This window comes from Phaseolus vulgaris, chromosome 3 (assembly GCF_000499845.2).
Source record: "Phaseolus vulgaris cultivar G19833 chromosome 3, P. vulgaris v2.0, whole genome shotgun sequence".
NCBI classification, from domain to species: domain Eukaryota; kingdom Viridiplantae; phylum Streptophyta; class Magnoliopsida; order Fabales; family Fabaceae; genus Phaseolus; species Phaseolus vulgaris.
In genome coordinates, this window is record NC_023757.2 from 36,117,074 (window position 1) to 36,144,680 (window position 27,607).

Below are 27,607 nucleotides of genomic sequence, written 5' to 3' on the forward strand. Positions count from 1 at the left end.
AGTTCATGTTAATTTCGTCTTTCAAGTAATATAGCTCAAGTGATATCCCTTCATATTGCAACTTCATGAGGAGGTGATAATGAAAATACGAGTTGTGTTATATTTATCTTAATGAATTTTATGAAGGTAAAAAACTGTGATTATAATGAAATTTAAATGAGATGAATGAGGTGGTGGACTTAAAAAGAAGTTATTTTGGATGGTAATCAGACTAAATTTTAGATATGTGGTGTGTATTGAGTAGTGAAAAGTCATCAATGGTAGAAAATATTGAAGTTTCACTAATATTTAAATAACTTAAATGAATATTAGAGTGAGAAACCAGTGATAATTCATGTATTGTTACTTAGTATAATAAGTGTTATGAGCTACTAACTAATTATTGTGAATTTGTAGATTATGATCTTTGAATAAGTGTTAATATTTGTGAATGTTTTGGATACTGTCTTTCCAGAAGAATTGAGGCAAATTTATTCAATTTCTCACACCTTAACAGAAGATGCTAATTTGAATGGAAAATTAATTTATAATTGATGTATGTTATTGTATATGTATTGTAAATTAAATGTTGAGAGTATATATTTTATGTTTAAAATTGTAAATATATTTACATTTTATTATGCATGTATTGTTTAGTTATGAAATATTTTATTTTTATATTTGATTAGTATTTAGTTGATGTTGCACACAATAAATATTTATTATTAGAAAATTATACTATAATTGAAAGAATGAGAATGAATGAATGATCTAATTGATAGAATACCACAATTACAATAGTTTCTAAACCTTTTGAATTGAATCGTTAACATATCTTTGATGTGGTTTTGTCCCGAGTATCGGCAGGGAGATTGAGGAAAATTAAATTGATGCAAAGATCTGTAAATGAAGATTAGACTTAAAAGAATAGGATGATAGGATTATATTGGTGATAGATAAAAAGGCTTAAAAAAGAAGTTCATTACAGACATATTATATATAAAGGTTTTAGGCGATGTTCTTGTAATAACCGGGCTTATATGGATCCTTCATGTTTTGGACTTCAATGGCGCTGAAAACACCATAACTAGCGCTTGCATCATCAGGTTCTTCATCACTAGGCTGATCAAGTGCCAATAGTTCTTCATTATACTTGATACTGTCTATCCTCGTCACACTCACTTTCTTCTCTTCAGATTCATACCCTTTAAGAAGGTTAACCACTTGCTTCATGTTGGGTCGTTTCTCGGGCTCACTCTGCACGCAAAGAGCAGCCACATTGATTGCTTGTTTCAATTGCTTTTCATCAAAGTTCCCTCTCAGTTTTGGATCAACCAGCTCCCTGAACTTTCCTCTGCTTATTAGAGGCTCGGCCCACTCAGTTATTGTTCTCTTAAGCCCACCAGGGAGCTTCTCTATGGGCTTTCTTCCACTTATAAGTTCCAAGAGCAAAATTCCAAAGCTATAGACATCACAACTTTCCGAGACCTTACCCCACATCGCATATTCAGGAGCCAAGTATCCCAACGTACCCTTCACACGGGTAGTCATATGACTAACCCCTTCTGGGATTAGTTTTGCAAACCCAAAATCCGCAACTAGAGGCTCAAACTCTGAATTCAGAAGCACGTTACTTGCTTTTACGTCCCTGTGGATGATGTGGGGTGTGACCTCACGGTGCAAGTACCTACCATCAACATCCAATTTTACACGATTCTATCAAAATTAATACATGTATTATTAAATAGAAGCTAATTTGTTGTTGAATGAGTGTGGCTGAAACTTACAGAAGGCCTTCTGCAGAACCAATTGCAATGTTCATTCTCCTTTGCCAGTTGAGTTCAACTTCAACAGCAAACTGGCCATGGAGATGAGAAATCAGGCTGAGATTTGGCATGTAATCATACACTATGAGCCGTTGATCATCCCCAACACAATAGCCCCTAAGACCCAGCAAGTTTTTGTGCCTAACCCTTCCAAGAACTTCAACTTCTACAGCAAATTCCATCTCCGCCTTTGAGTTCATTGCTTTCAGTTTCTTTACCGCTATCTGCCATCAAGAGCTACACATCATTAAGACATTATTCAAACTCAATTTCGGTCTATGCCTACTATTTCTATTTTTACCTGAAGACCATCACTGGTTCTTCCCCAGTACACACTTCCAAAACCACCTTCTCCAAGCTTGTTATCATCGCTGAATCCGTTGGTAGCCGCATGCAATTCCTTGTACGTGAATATTCTCCATGAATTGTTAACTACGCCAAATGATGTGGACCTATACAAAATTAGACGCACAATTTTGATGGCTAATTAGTAAGATTGATGGTGATGCCAACACCACTATGAGAGTTAATAATTAATTTACATTATTAACAATGAAAATCACAAAAACAGCAATGGAGAAACGTAATGTTACATACACTTCGTCGACCCTCTCTGAGACACAGCAACTGAATGAGGATCCCATAATTGGCACAGTGTGATGGGACGAAATGAAGAACAAGTTAAGGAGCTTGTGTCCAACCAAATTTTTCTCTTTTAAAGTATAGAACAGTCGTTTTGGTCCTCTCAAATGGCACGTGCAATTAGTGCCGGCCGAACGACTTTGGCCGGCTAACCCAACTTTTGACTTTAAGTTTGCTTGAACAAACTATAACACTAATATTATACTAATACCCACTCTTTAAAATCATAGATATATAAATATAGGTGCATTTGACTTACTCTGTAACGTAAGATAATATGCCCTTAGGATTCCTTCTTTAGCCGTTGTCCTCGAATTGGTCAAGACTCAAGAGTTTTGTCTACAACGAGTTAATTTCACCAAGCTGTTCTCTCTCTATCTCTCTTTTTTCCCTCTTTTCAGGAACGAATTAAAAGTTATCCATGCATTTAATTTTTTTGGTACATGCTTGTATAAGTTGGTTTGGTGTTTTATACATTTTTCATTACATATATTTAAGTAAAGTCAGTTGAAAGATGTATGATCTATTTGAGTTTAGCTTTTAACATTTATTTGACGCGGATCACTCATTCAATCTGTTTTTGAGACATGTAATTATACAAATGATACTTTGACAAGTTGTATATAATTATGAATTTAGAAATAAATATATACAATAAAAGATATGTTTAAAATTAAATAATATAAAAAATATTAAAATAATAGTATTAAGAGTTGTAATATGATTATATAAAAAATATGGGTTGTTAATATATCATTATCCGTATTATTTTAAGTTTGCACCATTTTTTCAATTGAAAATTTTCGCATGGATGCTAGAAAATATTTTAGGCCAAGACTACTGGTAACTTATTTGTCCCTATCCTGTATTTAATGTCCTGCATATACCAATTTTGGCAACATGTCATGGAGGTTGAATTGAAATGCATAAAGATGATCTCAAAAAAAAATACAAGAGAATATTTTTTTTGAACCGTTTTAAGAACAATAATAAGGCCAAGAGATCGAAAGGCCATCAAACCGAAAGATCTCTCATTCTACTAACTACTTTATTTAATGGAATTCTGATTACAAAACAAGAAAGCATCAAATCCTATATGTCATTAACACTATGTAAATTTGATGGCCAAATATTATACTCAAAATATAAGGAGTAAACTCAATAAATATAAATACAAATAGTAAAAATCCAATAACACTATTAAGACTTAATAATTTACCGTATACATATGTGACTTGATTAACAGGTAGGCAGAATATTTTTTTAGAGGACTAATCACATAATTAGAATTGATTCTAACTTTATCGTTGGAACACTTTGTACACACCACCTGTCTAACATAACCGAGAAGTCGTGAAAGAAGGAGACCACTTGGAAAATAGTAAAGTAGAAATGGAGGAAGAAAAAAAAGTGTTAAAAGAGCCGTTGAATTCATTTTGGAAAAGCCAACATTTTTCATTCTATTATTCTTGATACCATGTTCTTTCTTTTCAATAAAAAAATTTAATGTGTTAACTCCTACTATCAAAAAAATTTATGAGCAACATTGTTCTTTATAGATTACAATAGATTTTATAATGTAATTAAAAGAGTCACTACAAGAAAATTATTAAAGAAAAACATATTTTAAACATAAAAAATAATTAGTTGCTACAATGACCAAATTAGAGATCATTTTAGAGACTAAAAAAAATTTTGGTTTCTAAATTGGTATCTAATTAACTATCAAGGTTTTAATTACCAATTATTTAGATTCTAAATTTGGTAGCAAAACCTTGGTAGCTAATTAGATATTAATTTCGAAACCATCTAATAAAAATATAAACTAATTTAGAAACCAATTTTTTTTAATCTCCAAAATGGTCTCTAATTTGGTTACTATAACAACTAATTATTTTTAGTTTCTAAGATTGATTTCTAATCAATGATTTATGATTTTGTTGTAGTGGATGTTTTTAAAAAAAGTTATGATCAATGCTCGTTTAATCATTATTGTAAATATTTGTTGTTACCTCTTAAAATGATTATAGACAACTATAATCCTACGTCTTTAAAAGTATTTTTTGTTTTGTGAAAACACAAAATACACGTGTATTCCAAGAGAATTTGTAATGCCATTTGATAAAGTTGGTTAGTGTAGTTAAACTTATTTACACTTGGATAAGATAATTTAAGAGAGTAATTTATAAATTTGGTAAATTTAAAACTTTTGTGAACTAAAATAAGTTGTTTGGAAGAAAAAATTAAAAATAACTTGAAATTTAGGAATTGCTAGAAGACATTTAAAAATAAAATGATAGAATTTTAAATTCACTTAAAAAAAAGATATATATTAATAATTTATAAATATTTCTTTAAATGATGTCATCTAAAATTTCAATACTAATTTCATCATTCATATAAACCACACATAGATCTATTTTCAATCACAATCATTGGATTTCATTTCAAACCCATTGACTACACATGAATTCATCGTCTTTTGGAATACTCATTAAGTATGTCCCTACCAGAGACTAACACCTGATTCAAATATTACCAACGAATTCAAGAGAAAGGATCAGGGTAAATTCAAACACCTAATATTGAGTGTCTACAGCGGAACCCGGTGTGTATGAACTCCCTCTCAGCTTCTCACCACCTGATATCTTAGTCTATATGACCTAGATCATCAGGAAAGCTAGAAGATCTCCGTTAAATATAGATTTTTCATACTTAATGTCATCAAACCACAACTCATACATTATCTCAAATGTATGACATTAATTCATACAATTTTCATCATTCATATATGATACATGTCATTCAATCACATAACATTTAAAAATTCATATCATTCAAGAACTTTTTCAATATAAAAAAATATATTTAACTTTCAAATTGTCAAAATATAATATTTATACATATTCACACAACATAAAATCAAACAATTTAATCAACTAACATCCCTACAAGAGAAATTGAAATTTGGACCACGTCCCCTCCGTATTCAGATCTTCTAGCTTAGGGTAAGGGTACTATTGAAAGTTAAAGTTAGCTTCCCTTAACTGTAATCTCTTATCACGCAAAAATTCATGTTCAGGTAGGAGAACCACTATAAAATCTAGGGACCTAAAATAAGTTATCCGAACATTACCAAATTTTAGTATGAGCTTAATCAAGTTAAGAGAAATTTCTCAACTAACTCTACTAAGATGGAGGACTAAATCATAGAGAGAGAAAACAAAGAACAAGGACTTTAGAGTAAAAATGAACTTACTCTGTTTGAAAATATGATCGAGTAGAAATGTAGTTTGACTCCTCAGTTATTGCAGGGTGTGATCGGATTTTGAAATAGATAAGTTATGGAAGAAAAAATAAAGAAAGGACTGAGAGGGAGAGAAATGGAGAGTGAGAAAGAGGAAAAATGGAAGAAGTGAGAGGATATATATATATATATATATATATATATATATTAAAAAAATTATAAAACATTATTTAAATATTTAAACTTGACTAATTTTTTTTTTGAAAAGTTTAATTTTAAATTTTATATTCTAAAATGGAATTTTATTTTTAAAGATAGATTCAATTTCTTTATCAAAAATTTTTGAAATATAAATATTTTAATTATCTTTAGAAAATGAGAATAATTCAATTATAAATAATTTTAAAATCATACATTTCTTGTTCTTGTTGGAATTTTCCGTCCTTTATTTTTTTTTTTTTATCTAAGACATGTTATTACTAAATACGAATACCAAAATTGCATCTTTTACTTTTCACTTACTAATTTGACTCTTCCTTCTGTTAAAAAAAACTCGTTGTCATACGAACACTTAAACTTTGATATTTGGTCTGAAGTTTGTCCCTAAAGTTGGGGTAAAAAAATCAGAGCCGTATCAAGATGCCAATTGGAGGAATTGTAAGTTCTCAGTGATCTTGAATATTAGTCAACTTCTGTGATTTATCTAAATTACTAAATGAGAATCAAACTTGATATGGTTGTTTTTCTATGTTTTTGCATTTTACTGGATTAATTTAATCTTTTGCTTATTTGCTTGCGGAGAGGATTTTCTTTCATATCTCTGTCCTTTGATTTCAAATTTTAAAAGAGTAAAGTAATCCAATTCCAAATCCAATAGGTGTGAAAACGGATGAATCTTCCTATGCACACTAAATTTGGTAACTTTTCAATAACTTTTCATATCGAATTGACATTGGTCCATAACTTTTCAATAAAAATTTATAATTTTTTTTAATCTATTTATTTATAGTTGTTTATATTACTTTTTTGGACAATAAAAATAATAATAAAATTGAATCACTTTAATATTATAATAAAAAAAAATTAATGTTTAATAAAATAAATGAATATTAATGATACTAATTAATATTGATCACTACTAATTTTAATTTTAAAAATACTGATATTTTTTTTTTTAGAAATGAGAAAACAAAGTAAAATGGTAAACTAATCCATACTATAAATCTAAATGATGAGGAGTTGATATTTGTGATGCTTACTTTTTTATTTATTTATGATATAATATCTTTACATTCCACTCTAAGGACCATATATCAGAAGCAGTTATGAACTAGAGGAGATAATTAGAGCTCAGAATTGTTGCATTTTGTTTGCCAATTATCAAACCCATTTTTTTTCTCACATGGACCATTCGTACACTCAGCTAAGTCTAAAGACAAAGTAAATAAAAAAAAAAACTTTTTTAAAATAAAAACATTTAGGTTCAGCCCATCAGAATGAACCGAAAAATCTTGTCAAGGGTAAAGGTGTTTTTTCTTGCACCTATCAAAGTTTTTCCTGCATGCCATAAAATAGAAAGTTTTTCCTGCATGTCTTAAAATAAGTGAAATTTCTAATTCGTCTATATTGCAAAAGTTCTTTTCAAAACACACTCCAGGAAAGTTATTCTAGAAAATACATTCTGAAACATATCCAAAAAAAATATTCTTGGAAATCTTTTTTCAGAATTTTTTTTCCTAAAATACATCTGTTGAATTTCAAAAAATATACTCTAGAGAGCTTCCAAAAAAAATAATCCATAAAATATAGGAAGAATTTGATAAGATGCAAGAAAAAAACATTCCCAAAAACAACGATATAGTGGGTCAAGTAGACTTGTGAAGAACTTCAAATTAAAATGAGATTTCTAATTCCAGCCAACCATTTTTAATACATGTCCTAGGTATTAATATTTTTCTTACGTATAATCCATTTCTAAACTTGAAATTTGGTTTCAGATACAGTTTTAGGAACTTTTCCAAAAGCTCATCGACAAATAAAAGTAGTCACAACTCTACATTTTCAACCTTATTTGAAAGTTTTTTGTTAACTTTTTAAATATCTCGGTAAATGTATACATCTTATTAGTTATGTTAAATTTTAATACTAAATTTTTGTGAATTAACCATTTAATTGAAGAATGTTATTTCATTAAAAATTAATTCAACTTCTGTTAAAAATTGAATAATAATAATAAAAGATGATAAAAATTTAAATCTTAAATATGTTTTTCGTTTCTGTATTATAACCTTAAAAATTATAACTTCACCCATGAATAAATGTAGCAAGCAGAGCTCTGATCAGAGCTCTCATACCATATTATAAAATAGAACGGAGATGAACAAAAGGGAACACAGATGAACAAAAGAGTAAACTGAAGACAAAGGATATGAGAATGAATATCTCTTCACTCATTCTAGGATTTAACTAGAATCATAACACACAAAAATAAAAAAATAAAATAAAGGTTATTCCCTTCTATAAAGAGAAATAACTGATAATTAGAAAAGACACCTAATTATGTTTCTCTATAAAGAGAAACAAATAATTAGAAAAGACTCCCAATTAATATTAGGATCCTTCTGTTGTAACTCTGGTATCCGTATCCTTTAATACCCCGCCACAAGTTGGAGAGCAAATATTGATGAGACCCAGCTTGAAACAAATATTCTTAAAAGATTGAGGACTTAAAGTTTTGGTATAAATATCAGTCAGTTGCTATGTGGTGGAAATGGGAAGCAAATGGATGAGACCCTTCTTTAATTTTTCTCTGACCACGTGACAATCTATTTCTATATGTTTTGTACGCTCGTGAAATACTGGATTTGCTGCAATGTATCTTGCTGAGTCATTATCACAGTATAAAAGAGATGGTTGCTCAAAAGGAACTTTGAAATCTTGAAGAAGATAAGTTAGCCATTGAATTTCACATGTAACAGTCCTGTATTCAGCTTCACAAGAACTCTTTGATATTGTTCCTTGCTTCTTTGATTTCCAAGATATGAGAGAATTCCCAAGATACACACTAAAACCAGTCACTGATTGTCTTGAATCACTGCAGATGCCCCAATCACTATCACACAAGGCTTTGAGATGAACAGAAGTAGTGGAAGAGAAAAATAGACCAAGACTTGGAGCCCCTTTGATATATCTGAGAATTCTAATCGCTGCATTATAGTGAACAATTGTAGGCTTAGCAAGAAACTGAGAAAGTTGTTGCACAGAAAATGTTATGTCAGGTCGGGTATTAGTGAGATACATAAGCCTTCCAATCAATCTTCTGTAGGCTTGAATATCTGTGAAAGGAAGACTTCCAGTAGAAGAGAATTTCTCATGATTATCAATAGGAGTGGGTGCAGGTTTGCAGGCTAAAAGACCTGCATCGGTTAATAATTCCAATGCATATTTCCTTTGATTTACCATTATTCCTGTCTTACTTCTTGCTACTTCTAGACCAAGAAAGTATCTTAAATTCCCAAGATCTTTAATCTTGAATGTCTGATTCAAGGCTTGTTTGATTCGAACAATCTCTTCTTTATCATTTCCTGCCAATATTATATCATCCACATATATCAATAATGCTGTAAAAGATCCTTCAGAAGAATTAATGAACAAGGAATGATCATTCATAGATTGAGTATATCCCATAGAAAGCAAAAATGATGACAGTTTGGCAAACTATTCTCTGCTGGCTTGTTTAAGGCCATATAAAGCCCTTTTTAGTTTACAAACTTTTCCTGGTGGAATAGAAGTCAATCCAGGAGGAGCAACCATGTATACATCTTCTTTCAAATCTCCATGTAAAAAGGCATTGTTTATGTCTAATTGTTTCAATTCCCAATTATAAATAGAAGCTAAAGAAAGAAGCAACCTTATGGTGGTCATCTTTGCTACTCGAGAGAAAGTATCGAGGTAGTCAATGCCTTCTGTTTGTGTATATCCCTTTGCCACTAACCTTGCTTTATACCTTTCAATTGTTCCATCAGCCTTATATTTTATTTTGAATACCCATTTGCAACCTATGGCAACTTTGTTCTGAGGCAGAAGAGCAGTCTCCCAAGTTTGATTTGACTCTAAAGCAGATATCTCACATTGTATAGCTTTTCTCCAACAGTCATGTTTCACAGCTTCAAAATAAGTGTTTGGCTCAACATGTGAAGAAAGAGACATAACAAAAGATTTGTAAGAAGGTGATAAATTGCTATAAGACAAAACAGAATTCAAAGGATATTTAACGCTTGAAGATGTACTGGAAACATTAAGATTACAATGATAATCCTTTAAATACTCAGGTGATTTTTTTATTCTTGTGCTCATTTGGACAGATGGATCTGATTCAGAACTTTGTTCTATATCATGATTTTCATTGAGGTTTTGGTCTATATGGGAACAATCTTCTTCTGAAACCTCAATTTGTGACTCACAATTATTATCACTACTATTTTCAACATTATCACAAGGTGTATTATCACAAGGTGCAAGAATAGCTTGTGATGGCTGACTTAAGACAAATTGATCTTCAGCAAACAAAATTTGATCATTAACGTCGGGATTGTTAGTTTCATTGCTATTATCTTGAACCCTTTGGTATGGAAAAACATGTTCATAAAAGACAACATCTCTAGACACAAAAATTTCTCTTGATTGAATATTCAACAAAATATATCCTTTTGTCCCCCGTTGAAAACCAATAAAAACACATTTTGATGCTCTTGGATCAAATTTTCTTCTATTTGTTGACAAGGTGCTAGCATAACATAAAGAACCAAACACCTTTAATCAATTAAAATTTGCATCAGTTTTGAAAAGCATTTCATGAGGAGAAGAATAGTTTAAAACAGGTGTGGGAAGCATGTTTATAATATGCGCAGCATGTATCACAGAATATGACCAATAAATTTTGGGTAAATGAGATTGTATCATAAGAGCTCTTGCTACATCTAATAAATGACCATGTTTCCTTTCAACTATACTATTTTGTTGTGGAGTATTGACACATGATGTTTGATGTATTATTCTTTTACTGACAAAAAACTTAGTCATGAAAAATTCAGTTCCATTATCACTTCTTATTATTTTTATTGTTGTCTCAAACTGTGTTTGAACAAAAATAACAAAATTTTCCAAAACCTTAACAACAGATTTTTGTTTCAAAAGAAAAATCCATGTGTACCTCGAATAGTCATCAACTATGGTCAAGAAATATTTATGACCATGAATTGATGGTATTGAGTATGGTCCACAAACATCTACATGAATCAAATCAAAACATTTTTTTGATTTAGAAGTACTAATAGGAAAAGAAAGTCTTTTTTGCTTTGCAAAATGATAAACATCACAAACAAAAGATTTGTTATATTTAACAAAAGGAAATTTATTCTTGATAACATCAATACATTTATTTGAAATATGACCTAATCGAAAATGCCAAAGGGTTTCTAGATCACTAGCACTGAAATTAACAGTATTGATGGTGTGTGTACATTCAAGGGGTTTAATTTGAAATTTCTGGTAAGATGGGATCCTGAGTATATAAAGTCTATCTTGTGTCTTAGCAATTCCAATCATCTTCATTGTTATTTTGTCTTGAATGTGACAACCATTAGAGTCAAAGGTAAGAACACAAGATAGTTTATCAATCAATTTTGCTACGGAAAGAAGATTAAAATTGAAGAAGGAATGTACAAAACATGGTCTATGACATGATTTTGATTGAGAAAAACACTTCCAGAATAGTTGGCAATGACTTGATTTCCATTTGGTAATTTGACATAAATAGGATCAATTTGATGATATGAAGTGAAATAAGTTAAGGATGAACAAATGTGATCAGTAGCACCACTATCAATAATCCAAGAACTAAAAGAAGAAATAAAATTATTACCTGTTTGATTGGAGGGATTGAAGGGAATAATAGAGACTTGATTAGAAGCATTGCCACTGGATTTGGTCTGTTGTAAAAGAGCTAACAATGTTTGATACTGCTCAGGAGTAAAACCAATTTGTTGAGACTCCACTTCTGACCTTGAACCTTCATGATTCTGCTCATTATTATTGAAATTTGTATTCTGAAAAACTGCATTAGTATGACTCTGATCATGATTCTGATTTTTGAACTTGAAATGAGGTGGAAAGCCATGCTTTTTATAGCATGTATCAATGGTATGCCCTGTCCTTCCACAATGACTACAAATTTTGGAAGTATATCCTCTTCCATTACTTCCTCTTCCGTATCCAGCACCTCTGCCATAGGTTGTAGCATTGTTTTTATAACCTCCTTTGCTAGTAGCAATCATTGCCTTGGATTGATCACCAAATATTTGCCTCTCTTGTTGTGTAACAAGAGAGCAAACTTTATTCAAGGATGGCAAAGGGTCCATCAATAGAATTTGAGTTCTCAGTCGAATAATTATCATTTAGCCCCCTTAGAAATTTGATAATCTGGTCTTGTGTTTTATATTTAGAAACATTCACAAGAGTATTGCATTTAGAGGCACATGAAGAAGCGGATAGCGGGCGGAAAAGATCAAGTTCATCCCATAGAATTTTTAACTGAGTGAAATAGTTTGTAACAATCAACTCACCTTGTTTAAAAGAAGAAATCATCTCCTGGATATCAGAAACATGAATCATGTCTCCTTGTGAGAACCTTTCCTTTAAATCATTCCATATGTCAAAGGCATTGTTCATACAGATGATGCTCTGCGCGATGGATTGAGAAATAACCTTGAGAATCCACGAAACAACCAACATATTGGCTCTCTGCCATGTTGGAAACAATGATTTGGTACGATTGGGAGCTTCTATAGTTCCACCAATGAAACCTATTTTGTTCTTTGAAATTAGGCTCATTTGAAACGAACGAGACCAATGATGATAATTTAGTCCCTCAAGAATAATAGGGACAATAAGAAAGGAAGGATTATCTGATGAACTAACATGGTAAGGTGAACTAAGATCTTGTGAGGGATCATCAACTTCACCCATGAATAAATGTAGCAAGCAGAGAGCTCTGATACCATATTACAAAATAGAACAGAGATGAACAAAGAGATGAACAAAAGAGTAAACTGAAGACAAAGGATATGAGAATGAATATCTCTTCTTTCTTGTTATTCAAATCAAAACAGATGGTCTGAATATATACAGGTAGTACACTCATTCTAGGGTTTAACTAAAGAAGGAAATAATCAATATTAAATACTATAATCATAACACACAAAAATAAAATAAAGGTTATTCCCTTCTATAAAGAGAAATAACACTGATAATTAGAAAAGACTCCCAATTAATATTAGGATCCTTTTGTAACTATGTATCAGTATCCTTTAATAGTTTGTCTCTTATCCAAACTTTAGACTATTCAAATGCTAGTAGTATGAAAATGATTGAAATAAATTATTTTATATTTAAAATTTATTCCACTTGAAATTCTAGTTTATCAAATCATTAAAAGTAATTATAGTGAACATCATTATGAAATCAAAATAACAATAAATTTTAGAAAAACTAATAATTTTTTTTATAAAAAAGTAACAATTATTTTACATCTAGAAAATTTTATTCCAATCATGCATACACTATAGGTATCTCTGAATGATATAAAATTTAAATAAAAAACAAAAATCAATTTCGTGTGTTATAGTGTATGAAAAAAAACATAATTACCCCATTATATATAAGTTTAGGACAAAGTTGCGTTAATATTAAGCCCTTATATCACTTTAATTGCTACCTCTTCCGTAAACGTCTTCATTGTCATCTTGAAAAGCCTGTTTTAGTCATAAGTTGATTAAAGATATGACCTGTAACTTTTTCTCAAAACATATATCTTTAATTTAAAGAATAACTAACTTTTAATTGCAACTTTTTGTAAAAAAAGAGTGAAAGATCACATGTATTAATCAGGAGTGATGTAGATGAAAGGGAGGGAAATTAATAAAAGAATATAAAATTTAATAAGTTAAAAGACATGAAAGTCAAGAAAAATATATTTGAAAGAAATGCGATAAAGTATAAAAGTAAATGAAGCAATAAATTTTTTTTAAAAAAAGATGAAATTTTGGGCAAAAAAATTACACACAATAATGATAGTAGAAGAATTTTTAAGTATATATCAAAAGAAATTACCAATATACCATTATTTTTCATATACTCCAAAGGATTCGAAATCAAACAATTTTGTAATATTTAGTCGAATCTTTGGTTTAATTATTGATTTCATTGACTAAGTTACCTATATAGTGATAAATCAGAACACTTTTCATATGTTATATTTTGCTTGAAAAAATTTGGTACACTTTCCAACAGAGTAACAAGATACTCACATGTTATGATCATATCATATGCACTGTGCTTCAACTGCTAGTTTTAAAATGTACTATTGTTAACCATAAAATCTTTGATTGGGCCTTATCTAGCCATATACTCAAGTCCATTGTGAAAGGGTTTTTTTTTTCTTCCTGCACACTATATCATGTGTAACCTGCACTATATTATTGAAGCAATATGACTGAAATAGTTTCATAATTTTTTAAAACTAATACTAACCTGGTAAGCAAATAGAGAAAAATTTCTTTAACGCCATCTACAGTAAAAAAAAAATATTTAACAAATTCTTATAATAATATAATAATATTTTAAATTAATAAATAAAACAAAAATAAATAAAATATTAATTTATTGAAGTATGAGATGTGTGTTAGAAAAAAGAAATGAAAATGATAAATTATTTAGATTAAAAAATAGAATACAGATACAATTAAAAAATTTAATAAATTGGATAATAAAGTAAATTATAAAAATATTTTTTATTTTATTTTAATAAAAATAAATATCAATTAAAATTGAAAGATGATTAATTATGAAAATAAAATTATAAAATTGAAAATAATATTAAAAAGGATGTAAAATTTGAAATTGAATATATTTAAATAATAAATTGAAAATCATACAAAATAAAACACATACCAATTTTAGAAGAATTAAAGTATAACAATAAAAATTATAAATAAAAAATTGACAAAAGCAGATTAAATTAAAAACATAATTTACTGATATTTAATAAAAAAAGTATTTGATCAATAAAGTCACATAACTTCATAATGTTATCAATATTTATACATTAATATAAGTTATATAAATATAAGTTATAGAAGTTGGGTTTATTATTTGTGGTCATAATCATAATTTACTGTTGGGAATGTTTTGATTTGACGTAAGTAGCCAATGGGCGGCGAGTGACAATTATTGGTACCTTCATCGTCCTTAAATCCACAACTTTCTCTTTACACCCACAAGAATCTCCACACATCATAACCAAGCGATTTGTTTCATTATAATATATTTGAACCTTGATGTAATCACTTCAATTATTCACCATCATCGTCAAAGATCAATAAATTTGAGTAGGTGTTATATGTATATATAAGAAAGATTAATTAATTAATTTGACGTAGGGCATCCCATGAGGATGCGACACAGCATGATTAATAGCACCACTCACTTGGCCCAAAATTAGAACAAATAGGTGGGTGCTGCTCACCCTATTGGAGCTTACTGTTATGCCATTTTGCATTCTTCTGTTCAGGCGTATGCAAATTTAGTTTTTCTAGTCACATTTTGCTATTATGGGAACAACTTGGTGCCACCATCATAAATATACATTGACCAATCATACATTAACCAACATTGCTCAAACATCATAATCATCACGCTCAATTACACCTAGGACTGTCAATATATACGGATAATAGAATCACGAGTAAATCAAATAAATTGTTACATGACGACATCATTATAGATAAGGAAAAACCTCAAAAGGTTGCTTGTGCATATTTGATAATCATATCAATATTTCTGTCTTACTAAATTTTACCCTCTATGACTTTCACGCTCTATACATAGCAATAAGATATTGTTCAATTTTCGTTTTCTTTCATTCTTTATATGCAACTTCTGTTTTCTTTTGATTGATACCACATATATACATGCATATACTTTCTTTGACAATGCAAAGATTTCTTAACAGACAATTTCATTTTATCAGTGTCGTCAATAAAGCCCTAACAACAACAATGAGCGTTATGCGATTTCATGCCCATACAAGCTAAAGACCACCATATTAATCACATCACTATATATAGTTGTTACTTTCTCTTCTAATGTTTTGCTTCTTTCATCCCAATTCTTAAAATGACAACTTTATATATATATATATATATATATATATATATATATATATATATTATTTTAGAATATAAGGCTATCACCTAAGGCAAACAGAAACAGCCAAATATAATCCAATGATGTAGTGTGGCACATATTTGAAGGTAAAAGTGGATCCCATGAAATAATTTGATCATATCCTGAGAATACGGAGAAATGGGCAATATGTAACATCATAGTTTTGGATTGAAGGTGAATTTCCTTAATTTTTATAAGTTGTAAAGAAGGGAAAATGTGACAGTGAAAGTTTTTGCTTAGATTCGGGTAATGGATATACTTTATATTATATTGTTAAGTTTACTTAATCCCTCAATCAGTAAGCCTAATGATAATGATTTCAAGATTAGGTTTCCTTTTTTCTTTGTTTAAAGAGACACCATCACTTAAATTAGCATTTTCCTTTCCCTAAATCATAGGTTTAGAGCAAAACAGTTACCAGAATATGGCAAGAGAATTCATTTGTCAACTATCATGCATTTTGTTGTTTTATGTGTGTGCTTGTGTGCTTTCTTATTGTGGAACCTATTTTAATACTACACGGAACCAAGTTTTCGCTATCTTTTTGCTTCATATTCGTATTGGTTTAAATTTCGATTTCGTAGACTTGTTGAATATATTGGGCAGTGTAAACCGAAAGATGAATCGGAGAAGTTTATTGTGGGTTTAATTTTGCTACGCTTTCAATATATATGCATATAATTTTTAGAAATAACTTGTGCATGATTTAGACCTTGAAGATTATGGGTGAACAATATTTTTGGTGAAGGAGAACATCAAGGTCTACCCTATAAAAGGTATATGGTGCGCTACACTATGCAATTGGAGGAAGCATTTTCTATGCAAAAAAAGTATAGAAGCTCAAGTCAAACAACAATGGAAGCGTTGTCATCATCTTTTTATCTTCTTTTTTTTCTTTTCAAGGGACTTGCTAGAGTAGTGCTGGCTAATAACATAATTAACACAAATAAAATTTTTAAAAGATATTTTCTTTTTGCATGGTGTTACTTTAACGAAAGCAAGCCCAAAAAATTTCTCACATACAGTTGGCAAGTATTATATTTGCTTAAGAAGGGAAAGAATAGGAAACAATGAACTCAACCTCACCCATTGGCATTATTGTACAAAGATTCCTCTATTTTTCTTTTTGCTTTGGTCGAAAAACTACAAGAATTAAAGGATTATGTGTCTATTTTATATTTCTCTCCACACTTTACCCTTAACTTTTTTGAGGGAATATGTAAGTACCACCCATTTGCTGTTGTCATTTAGTTCCCCATATCAATATCACTATTAATATAACTTATATATACACAAACGCTATTAATATTACCGCATAGTGATTTCTTTTATTGGAAAATGATTGTTTAAGGTAATTTGTGGAAAATTTATTAGAAAGAGAGATAAAAGGGATTATTATAAACGTGAGTTAATGGTGTGATTAATTCATTCTTCTGTCCGTTTATAAAGTCCCCATATATGATTAAATGTTTCGTGCCCCAATCAAATTATTTAACAACCAATTTAGTGCTCATAATCAAACTATAACTGCACGGCTCTATATATAATTTAATATAACAGAAGTTATTTATAATTTCATTTAAAGAAACTAAAATTATATTAAATGGATGAAAATACAAAGCGGTAAAAGAAAATCAGCGCCAAAGGCATTTTTTCTGTTACACTATCTGACTGCTGTCTATAGATAGGAAAATGCTAAAATCTATACATCTAATTTTTTAGGTAAAGAAAGAGAGGGAAACAATAAAGGAAAACAATAGAGTACAACAAAATGTGAAAAATAACAAGAAATTAGAAAAAGAAAAGGTGGTGTACGATATACTTTGCAAGTACCAATACGAACTATTGTGTTTAGTGTTTATCGTGATTTTTGCAGACACAGCATCAACATGCATTAAACCCACACTACCGTCAGCCTTACCCCACTGCTTCAATTCAATGCCTGGAAAGAATATCAATCAATAAAAGGATCCCAATAAAAAGGTTATTCCAGACCTCACGACATCAAAAAAAAGTCTATAAAATCAATAAGAAAATAGTATAAAAATTATAAAACTGCAGAGGGTGTGAATTCTAGAACGTAATAAAACCGATCCAGATGCAGCGCAGGGGGTAAGTTATGAAAAAAGTGTTTTGAAACAACAAAACCATTATTCTATAGACCATAGAATGATAATGCAAGAGTTCAAAACAGCTTGTGTTGAGCATTTCCAGGGACTGTTTTCATCCCCAACTTATGAATAATGCATGTCGCAAACAGAATAAGCCGAAAAGGAGAATAATAAATGAAAGAAACCGAATTGAAAGTTAGTCCCTCGAGGAACAGTGCCGCCACTGCATTTCCCAACTTCCTCTCGCCGCATCAGACACATCACACTTTCCTTCTTCTCAATACAAGAAGAAGACGTTCCCCACCTCTCCACGTCTTACAATCAATCAAATAACAAAAACAAGAAAACTGTTAAACTCTCTTAAATTCTCTCTGCCCCCATCTTTTTTTTTTCTCCTTTTGTCCCCTTCTGTTTTGTTCCAGAGACTAACAAGTGATTACAGTTCAGTTCACCGATATAATCTCAGTGGGAGAAAACGAACACCGAAAAACAGAAATTGCGAAACAGCAAGAGAATTCATTCCATTCCAGTTCCACCTCAAACAATTTACATTCCCGAAATAATGTACAGAGAAGAAAGAGAAAAGGAGAAGAGATTCGGAATCCCTATATCGCCATTCACTGCCAATTGTTGAACATGCAACCTAGCTACCTAGAGAGACACCCAAAAATCACAGGTGTCACCAGCTTTGCTTTTAGCACGAAAGCAACCCGGCTACAAAACAAAATCCCCCAACATGTCCACATGTTTGGCTCATCGATCAAGGGTGCTGATCCGACGAGGTTTCGGTGGTCCCGCTCTCTGCACTTCCCTCTTTTGCGGTCTGTGCCATTTCCAGAGATTTTTGCGTCTCTTCGCAGGTGCAGGTGCTGGTGTTGTCACCGAAGGAAGAGGACCTGCTAGTGCTGCAGCTTGAAGAAGAGACGCTCGGAGTGGCTAAGAATGTTGGTTTCTCTTGGCCGGCCATGATCACCAGGATCTTCTCCTCATACTGTCTCTGAGGTTTCTGGTCTTGTTCCGTTTTTCCCTCGCCAGCTTCCAGGTCCCGTTCTGTTTCCCCGTTCCCTTCAAGGTACCCGGAGAGCTTCCAATAGGAGCATGCAAGGATCAACAGAGCGAAGGCTATGAGACCCAGCATAGCCGCTAGCCCCCCAAATAGGTAGGGAACTGGAGAATGCCATGGCGAGTGTGGTTGCTGCTGCGAAGAAACCGGGGCTCTATCACCTACGTTCATGGGTTCTCTGTATGCAGCCATGTTTGTAGAAAACAGAGGAATCGAGAAGATGCAGAAGAAGAAGAAGAAGAATTATTGCTGGAAGTAAAAGAGGAGAAAGATTGGGTTGAGAGGTGGATGGTGGGGTGGAAAGTATTTATAGAGAGCTGAGAAAGGTTTTGATTGCAGAGAGAGAGAGGTTTGTAGTGTCGTCATTTTTGGTGAGTAGGAAGGAACAGTGGGACCCACGTGTGGTGTGGGGTCACGCTTTCTGAGTTTCCCTGATTAATTTATTTTTATATTAATTTTTGGGTTGTAGAGGATAGGATTATGAGTTATTTATCATCGCAAGAAATGCGCACTCTGGGTGAACTGGTCATGTCAATTTCACAATAGGAGAAGAATATGATCCCCTTGCCCTTGCATGTTTCGCAACAAACAAACACTCAAATAAATAATAAAAACAATTTCCATTCTCCTCTGCATATTCATATTACTCTATCATTCCAAATAAAGTACCTGAAAAAGCTGCAAGATCAACACTATTTTTTTAATTCATCTATCGGTTGCCGATAAGATCGACTGCATCTACTACACCTTGCAACTGCCTCACCCCATTCTACTTCTAAATAACCTACAAATGCTTCATGATTCACCAGATTACTTATTGTAATCTGCTAAACTTTAATGTATAATCTTCACATATTAACATAAAGCAAAATACCTCCAATTAGGCTTATGTCCTATATCGGAATTGAAAATTGGAACCGGAACCGGATATGGAGATTCCAACTTCGGAGCCTTCTGATTTGCTCTTTAACAATTAAGAATTTAAAGTCCAATAATAATATTAATAACAATATAAAAAATTCCCTCATCCCTTAATTAACTGCTTCGGATTAGATGTTTTATCTAAGTATTTTTATTATATTATTCTAATTCAACTATTAAATGGGATGCAACAAAGGGTGCGATACCCAAGAAGTGTGTATTATTTATATATATGATATAATGTTATTTTATGAAAAATATTAATTTAATGCAACATAGGACCAGGTGACATCATATGGATTAAGATCTGGACCCAATATGGTAAGCTTGCTGTGTATACCACCTGATGAGTTTGAGAAAAATCATATGTCCTCGACTCCACCCTACTCTAACGAGAAATTCTTTTTAAACCGTTGGATGATAGAGGAAGAAATAAGAGGAGGAGATTCACTATAGTTATCAACATATTCGGTACACTGATCCAGATTGTCTAATCTGCTGCCTCTCTCTTTCTCAAATTATTATGTACTGACAAATCAATGGTTTGGATTGTGCTATTGATTGGCTGTAAAAAAAAGTGATGCAGAGGATCTGATCGAATGAAATAAAAAAATGGAGTGGGTAGAAAGAAGGTGGAAACGGTTTCATTTTTTCAAAAAGTTGCTGACTTGCAAACAAAAACAAATAAAAGTAAGGGTCCGTCATCAATACTCCAATATGGCTATTTATTAGTTCTTAAAACAATTTAACCATGGTTACAAATTCATCCCTGTCTCCAACTTTAAAAAGTTAAATGTCCTAGTATGTTAAATAAATTTTTAAATTTATATATTTCTAATTTATTTTATTTTATTTGGTAAATATTTACAATTTTTTTTTCTTTAATTATTTTAACTTTCAATTTTTAAAAATATGTTATTATTTTATGACAGATATTTTATTTTTCCATTTTATTACTATAATAATCTACATTTTTTTATTATACAGTGACATTTTTGGTCCGGAAACCACCAAATCCAACTGGTTTGATATTTCCATTAGTTACTTATTTTTAATGAAATATATAAACGTAAACTAAAAAAAATACAACTAAAAATATTACATTAATCCATTTTTTAACATTTTAATTGGTTAAACTGGACTAAATCAAACTGACGTATCTAACAACTCTCATCAATTATAAAAGTATAACTGTTTTTAAATTGAACCTGATTTTTCATTATAACTCTTACAGTTATTAATTGCATTTTTAAAATATAAACATTCAAGTAATGATATTTATAACAAAAAATTCAATTTAAAGGTTTATTTGATCATATAAAATATCAATGTGATTGAAACATTACATCTATTGGACTTCAGATTTTTTTAATATAAATTTGAACCTAGGCTTGAGATTAGTTAGTGAATGAGATAATTATCGCATAAACATCACTCATATCCGTTGCGAATCTAGGTACATATTTATATTGTTTTTTATTTTATAATTAATAAATTAAATAATATTTTAGATAATGAGAGACATGCTTTTTTATTTATAAATTATTTTGTTACAAGAATCATGAAGCACTAAATGTTTGATACCTTATAAAATTCAATGCATCATTCTCTAATATTATTTTAACTTTTAAAGTATATATTCGACACAGGAAGTAGTATTACATCATATTGTAGATTAATATATATGTGTGCATGTTTGTGCTGTGGACTACACTTAAGTTTTGCTGTCTATTTTAATAAAAATTCTAGCAATATTAACTTACTGTGCATTAGGATATATGTTGTAAATCTAAAAAAAATTCATTAACAATTCATTCATTATTGAAATAATTTGTTAAGATTAATTTTGTTTAGCAATTGTTAATTATCATATAATTAAGTTCTTAGGAGGCAAGAGAAAAGGAAAGTATTTGTGTAGTTTCTTCTTCCTCATCCCATCATGTCATAATTAATGAACCTTGTGCTTTTTGGGTTATACTTGTTGCATACGTATCACTAGTCATCACATCTGAGTTTGGTTGGTTATTTTGTACGTGGCCCTGTATTTTAGTGTTAATTGCTTTTAAGTTAAAATGTGAAAATACAATTGAAATATATAGAATCGAAACAAGGCAAAAGTAATGTACCCTCATGGTGCCATAAAATGGTTGGAGACATGGACCTCTTGATTTGGAAGGAAATGGTGATAAAAAAAACCCATTCCTCCACTGTATATGATTTGCCTGCCACATTTTGCACTGGGTTTCCCATTCGTTGCGCACACCTTTAAACTAATGCTTCCCTTCTGATTTGTGGATCATGTATACCTAGTTTCAATATTGGTAGTTTAATCATCATCTACCCATTGTTTTCTAAAAGCTAGTGTCTAAAGGATATATCATAAACAAAAGAGAACTGGAGAATGTAAATTTCAAATCTTATCATTTGTAAGGCAGTAAAATGGGTTTTTACTGTAATATATATGAGTGTATGAAAAATCAGGTTCAATTTAAAAACAGTTATACTTTTATAACTGATGAGAGTTGTTAGATACGTCAGTTTGATTTAGTCCAGTTTAACCAATTAAAATGTTAAAAAATAGAATAATGATAATAGAGACTATGTTCAAAGTTTGGGTCCCATTTCGTGAATCGTCACCTTCCACCACCCAACGTACACGCCAAGGACAACATTCACAACAGGGATACTACCACATCCTTTTCCGCACTTCCTCTTACCACGTCTTCAATTCTATATTATTTTATACACAACTTCCATATTCTCCCTTTCTTTCTGTTTAATCTTCACTTACTCACCTCCCACTATCATTATTCTATAGTTAAACTCATTACCAATAACATATCAACAAGCCAAACAAACAAATGCGCTCAGAATGGATTTCATGTATAAATCCAAACCAAATCCCACTAATTACATTTTTTAAATCATCATTAAGTGAACTACACCTATGTCACTTTCCTTCAACGCTTCCTCTTGTCTTTTATACTCTTTTAATTACCCTTTTCATGTGATATTTTGTACGTCACCTTTTATTATACTTCAGTGTTTTTATCTTTCTCACATTAATTCTTATTTGCACCTTTTTCTTCTATTTTTAATATATCCTTAATGAATAAATACAAAACTTCTTTAATGATCATTATTATCTAAAATGTATGACTTCTATTATACTACGTATTTAACGTCTATTAACAGTCATAATGGATCATGATTATTCTCATTCTCTGTAAATAAAATATCCACTTTCCAGACTAAGAGTTGAAATCAAAATTCTACCACCACAAACAAAAATGAAATTTTTATCTCAATTGACTTGGAAACAGTTGTAATATCTTTCCTTCTCACCTTTTGTCATTAGTTACCATGCACGAAGATCTTAAACACTATGGAAGGATTTGATGGTATAGACATATTTTTTTTTATAAGTAAACAACTTTTTTTTTCCTCTAAATGAATTTTCATTATCATTTAGCATTTTATAAAAAAATAATAAGTTGATTTTTATATTTTTACATTTATTTTTAACCTTTTTCATCCGTTAATTACTTAAATTTATTCAATTAAGTTTTTCTTAAACTAGATTTTTAACTCATTTATATTTCTTAATTTGACTATATTATTTGTATATTTTATGTTATATATTATATTTTTTTAAATTACTCAAATAAAAGTATTTTATTCATTTTTCATTTTTTCACTATGATCTTTTAAATCAATTTAAATTAATCGAAACAAAATCTCATTAAGAAACAATAGTTTATATAAATTATTAGTCACACTTTTTAGGACTAAACTAGGAAAAGTAAAGCTGAATCCACATATCAACCACTCTAACCTATGAGAACAGATAAATTAAGTTGAATGATTCTATTTTTAAGTGTGTATAATTAATCTTGCATATTTTTTAAACCCAACGAGTCAAGAGGCGAGTTGAATTGAAGTAGCATTGCTTTGGTTTTTCTGTATGTTATTTGATTGAAATTTGAAGTCCCTTTTTTTTATTCTACATTTTCTTTCAAGAATGAATTTGGACTCAGATTTTACAAAATAATATTAATTATGATTTATAATATATATATATATATATATACCCGTCATAAAATCATAAATGTTTATAGCTTAGACTTTTAGTATTCTAATTATCATTTTGAACGGCTATTTAAGAATCATAATTACTATCATAAGTCAGTTTAAGGACCATTAAAGATATATAAATACAATTTATCTGATTAATACATTTTGTCGTATTCAATTTATATACATTCATACTTAAAGCGTGCACATATTGTATTTTTTTTTTCTTACTTATTTAAGTAGAAGAATCTTTTTCAAATAGACTTTTTTTCTCTGTATGAAGATAAACTAAAAGTATATCTTCATAAAACATTTTCACTAACACATTTTCCGAATACATTTTCAGTAAAAACAATATTTTATATATATATATATATATATACTCAATTCTTATTTAAAGACAAATTAATAAAAGTGCTCGGTTGTGAACCTACAACCTTCTGTATTACTACAATAATTTATTTTAAACGTCACTCTAATTTTAAACAAGATAAAAACAAGTTAAATTTAACAGAATTCAAATTTGTTTATTATTTGATGATATATCTTGTGAATATTTGTTTTAATACACATATTCTTTTAACTAGCTCATTTATTATTTACTTGTTAGAATTCATTAAATTTATCAATATTTCTTCTATGGATATGTATCTTTCAATAATTTAGAAAAAAAAATTACTCAGCTGTCCATAAAAATAATTTTAAATCAATTTCTATTAAAGTATTTTAAAGTAAGTACAAACAGAATTTTTTTCAGTTCAGTTTAGCAAAAATATAATTTCTTGTTGTGGTCTGCAATAGTATCTTCGCTACTTGACATGATTTTACATATTACTAAAGCAAAAGAAAAAAAAATGCAAAGATGGTTTTTTATACAATCAAAATCAAGACACGGATAATAGTTTAACAAATATAAAAATGGTATGTTATCATAAATTTTGAGATTACCATATACAGAATATTGCTTATATAAAAAGGGAGTGAGTCGTAGTATCTATTTCTATCTTAACAAATCTAATAATATAGTTTGATTTATAAATGGATAAATTTTGACATTATAAGATATTAGTTCATAATTAACTATGTATACCATTTGTGTTTGATTTGTTAATTTTATTTACAACCAACTTAGAATTTAGTTAAAATGTCACATGTGTTTGGTCAAACTCAATCATCCATCATATAACTTTTTGACCCGTGACTTCCCCTTCTAACACTTCATGACATGGTATATACATTTCATAGTCATCTTTACCTGATTTATTTTGTGGTATGAAAGCTAGTGTCTACGTTGCATTTTGTGAAAGGAGGTGGGGTTGTTAACCATTGCACAATTACGTGGGGAATGGGAAGTGAAGCATTTCTTGGAGTGTTCAAAACTTTTGTGACTTGTCTCCATTCTTGAATAAAAGATATTGTTCATTATATTAGGAGCTTTGTTGGGTTGTTTTTTTCTCCCTCACAACTTTTCATTCTTCACTTTCCACAAATCTCAAATAGTTGCAACAAAGGTGAATTTTTATTCCTACCAATATCCATGACTTTTCTTACACCTAAAATCACTTGTCAAACATTCTTGATCTTTTTAAACATTGAAAGTACAAGGATGGATAATTTACTACCTTAATTCTCAACTATCACTTTAGGGATATATAACTAACCTACAAATGCACTGAAATAAAATCTTTTACTCTTATGACCCTTTTAATTTCTAAATAAGAAATCAATTTTCCTTTACTTTGCATTTCACTTTCAATGATGAAGTTCTCCATAAAAGCATTCATTTCACATGTAAATAAATGATAATTGGTTTTTGATTTGAAAATTAGAGGCAAAAGTGTGTTTTGACACTTTTGTAGAGGATTAAGTACTTTCAATGTTTAAAGACCTAGGAGAATGCTTCAATTGTGGTTTGGAACTAAGAAGAGTTAAGAATGTTGGTAGAATTGAAATTTATTTCTCCTTTATAGAAACCAGTGTTCCTCAATATTGAAGAGGTTATATTTAAAGTCTAGACATTGTTTCAAGTAGGAAAAGTTATACTTTCACAACTCCCTAGTTTTTTTTTAAAAAAATACATAATAAAAAATATTTTTTGTAATTAAATAATGTAAAAAATAATTAAAATAATAGTATTGGGAATTGGAAAGTAAATGTAGAAAAAAAAATAAACTGAGTATATCATAATTCTTCAAACAATAGACATCTTTATTGTGACCATTAGTTTTTGAGAAAAATGAGGGATGAAAAGTTGTTGAATAACAAGAAGTGTCCAACAAGCTGCTAGCATAATTGATAATACATTTTATTCAATAAAAAGCAAAGTCACAAAAACTCTGAATAACCTAACCGATGCTAACACTCTCCACATAATTGTGTAATGAGTAGCATCCCTACCTCCTCTCATAAAATGCAATATGGATTCTAGCTTCAAAAAGAAAAAATTAAATAATTAGGATTTTTTTTTTATAGCAATGACTACAAAGGTTTAGGACTATATAATAGCTTGTATGAAGTGTTAGAAGTAAAAGTGATGAACATAGTGGATTGTTAAGTTCCACCAAACACTTTATCTTTTTGAACTAGATTCTAAGTTAGTTGTAGATAAAATTGTAAAATTGTGAGATATTATCTTATATAAAATGAAAAAATTTACTCACACATAAATCATATTATACTATTACACGTCTTCTTGTATCTATCAAATATTATAATCATTTCCTTGTTAGAGAAGCAATATCTCATGTTAACCTCAAAGTTAGCATTACAAGCTTTCTTGTATCTATCAAATGATTATTAATAAAATACCTTGATTTTAATTTTGTAAAATTAATTTATATAATGCAAATAGATTGTAGTTAAGTCAAGAATTTACCAAACCAACTCAATAAAATACCTTGAATTTAATTTAACCCAACACGACTTTATTATAAAATTTAATTTAACTTTTTATAATATAAATATTATTTATAAATATATTATTGATATCTTATTACCTTATAATTATTAAGAAACATTCAAATAATTTATTTTGAGACATTTCTTGAGCGAATACAATTTTTTTTTTAAATTACTACCAAGACTCAACCCTAATTGAGTTAAGTTGCTAAATAAGAAAATATAAACTCAATCCATTGAATTAAATAAAAAAACTAGATTAAACTTGATCCAATCTAGATTGTTGTTTCTACTATTAATTATCAATTCAACTATGAAAACTTGATTTTACTAAATAACAGTTATAATTCAATTTTAATATGTTTGAACTTTCAACAAGTTAAAGGATTACTCGTGACTTCTATTTTAACAAACTTAAAATTTATAAATTATTTATATAAAAATATCTTATTTTTTAATATGTTTTTATTTTCATTATTTAATAAATTATACATGTTAAAAATCACACATCAATTAGATATTAGAACATTTCATAGTATAAGTGGTATAAATAAGTTGATTT

The 27,607-nt window shown here is 29.7% G+C and overlaps 3 protein-coding genes across 3 annotated transcripts; all 3 read right to left on the minus strand.

Annotated features, from left to right (window-relative positions):
* Positions 1–880: 880 nt before the first annotated feature.
* LOC137805900 (PTI1-like tyrosine-protein kinase At3g15890) lies at positions 881–2,653 on the minus strand. Its single transcript, XM_068605783.1, has 4 exons — positions 2,403–2,653; positions 2,107–2,257; positions 1,767–2,029; positions 881–1,666 (listed from the first exon to the last, which is right to left on the minus strand). The coding sequence occupies exons 1-4, from the start codon at positions 2,447–2,449 to the stop codon at positions 988–990; spliced, it is 1,140 nt and encodes a 379-aa protein (XP_068461884.1). The 5' UTR covers positions 2,450–2,653; the 3' UTR covers positions 881–987.
* An 8,889-nt stretch (positions 2,654–11,542) lies between these two features.
* LOC137805598 (uncharacterized) lies at positions 11,543–12,720 on the minus strand. Its single transcript, XM_068605539.1, has 3 exons — positions 12,318–12,720; positions 11,618–12,085; positions 11,543–11,574 (listed from the first exon to the last, which is right to left on the minus strand). Exons 1-3 carry the CDS (start codon positions 12,718–12,720, stop codon positions 11,543–11,545), a joined length of 903 nt encoding a protein of 300 aa, XP_068461640.1.
* A 5,865-nt stretch (positions 12,721–18,585) lies between these two features.
* On the minus strand, positions 18,586–19,449 carry LOC137807371 (protein GLUTAMINE DUMPER 3). The gene has a single exon (XM_068607986.1). The coding sequence runs from the start codon at positions 19,342–19,344 to the stop codon at positions 18,850–18,852; it is 495 nt and encodes a 164-aa protein (XP_068464087.1). The 5' UTR covers positions 19,345–19,449; the 3' UTR covers positions 18,586–18,849.
* Between the last annotated feature and the right edge of the window lie 8,158 nt (positions 19,450–27,607).

What these genes read in the sequence shown, in the direction of transcription:
- LOC137805598 (XM_068605539.1), bottom strand. Translation starts at nt 12,720, where the DNA reads ATGGGTGAAGTTGATGATCCCTCACAAGATCTTAGTTCACCTTACCAT. An exon ending in GATTTCTTCTTTTAAACAAG is followed by an intron (nt 12,086 to 12,317) that starts GTGAGTTGATTG and finishes CCTTGAATAAAG; the next exon opens with TTTGCTCTCTTGTTACACAA. An exon ending in CAATCCCTCCAATCAAACAG is followed by an intron (nt 11,575 to 11,617) that starts GTAATAATTTTA and finishes GATTATTGATAG; the next exon opens with TGGTGCTACTGATCACATTT.
- LOC137805900 (XM_068605783.1), bottom strand. Translation starts at nt 2,449, where the DNA reads ATGGGATCCTCATTCAGTTGCTGTGTCTCAGAGAGGGTCGACGAAGT. An exon ending in TCAGAGAGGGTCGACGAAGT is followed by an intron (nt 2,258 to 2,402) that starts GTATGTAACATT and finishes AATTTTGTATAG; the next exon opens with GTCCACATCATTTGGCGTAG. An exon ending in GGTTCTGCAGAAGGCCTTCT is followed by an intron (nt 1,667 to 1,766) that starts GTAAGTTTCAGC and finishes TGTTGATGGTAG; the next exon opens with GTACTTGCACCGTGAGGTCA.
- LOC137807371 (XM_068607986.1), bottom strand. Translation starts at nt 19,344, where the DNA reads ATGGCTGCATACAGAGAACCCATGAACGTAGGTGATAGAGCCCCGGTT.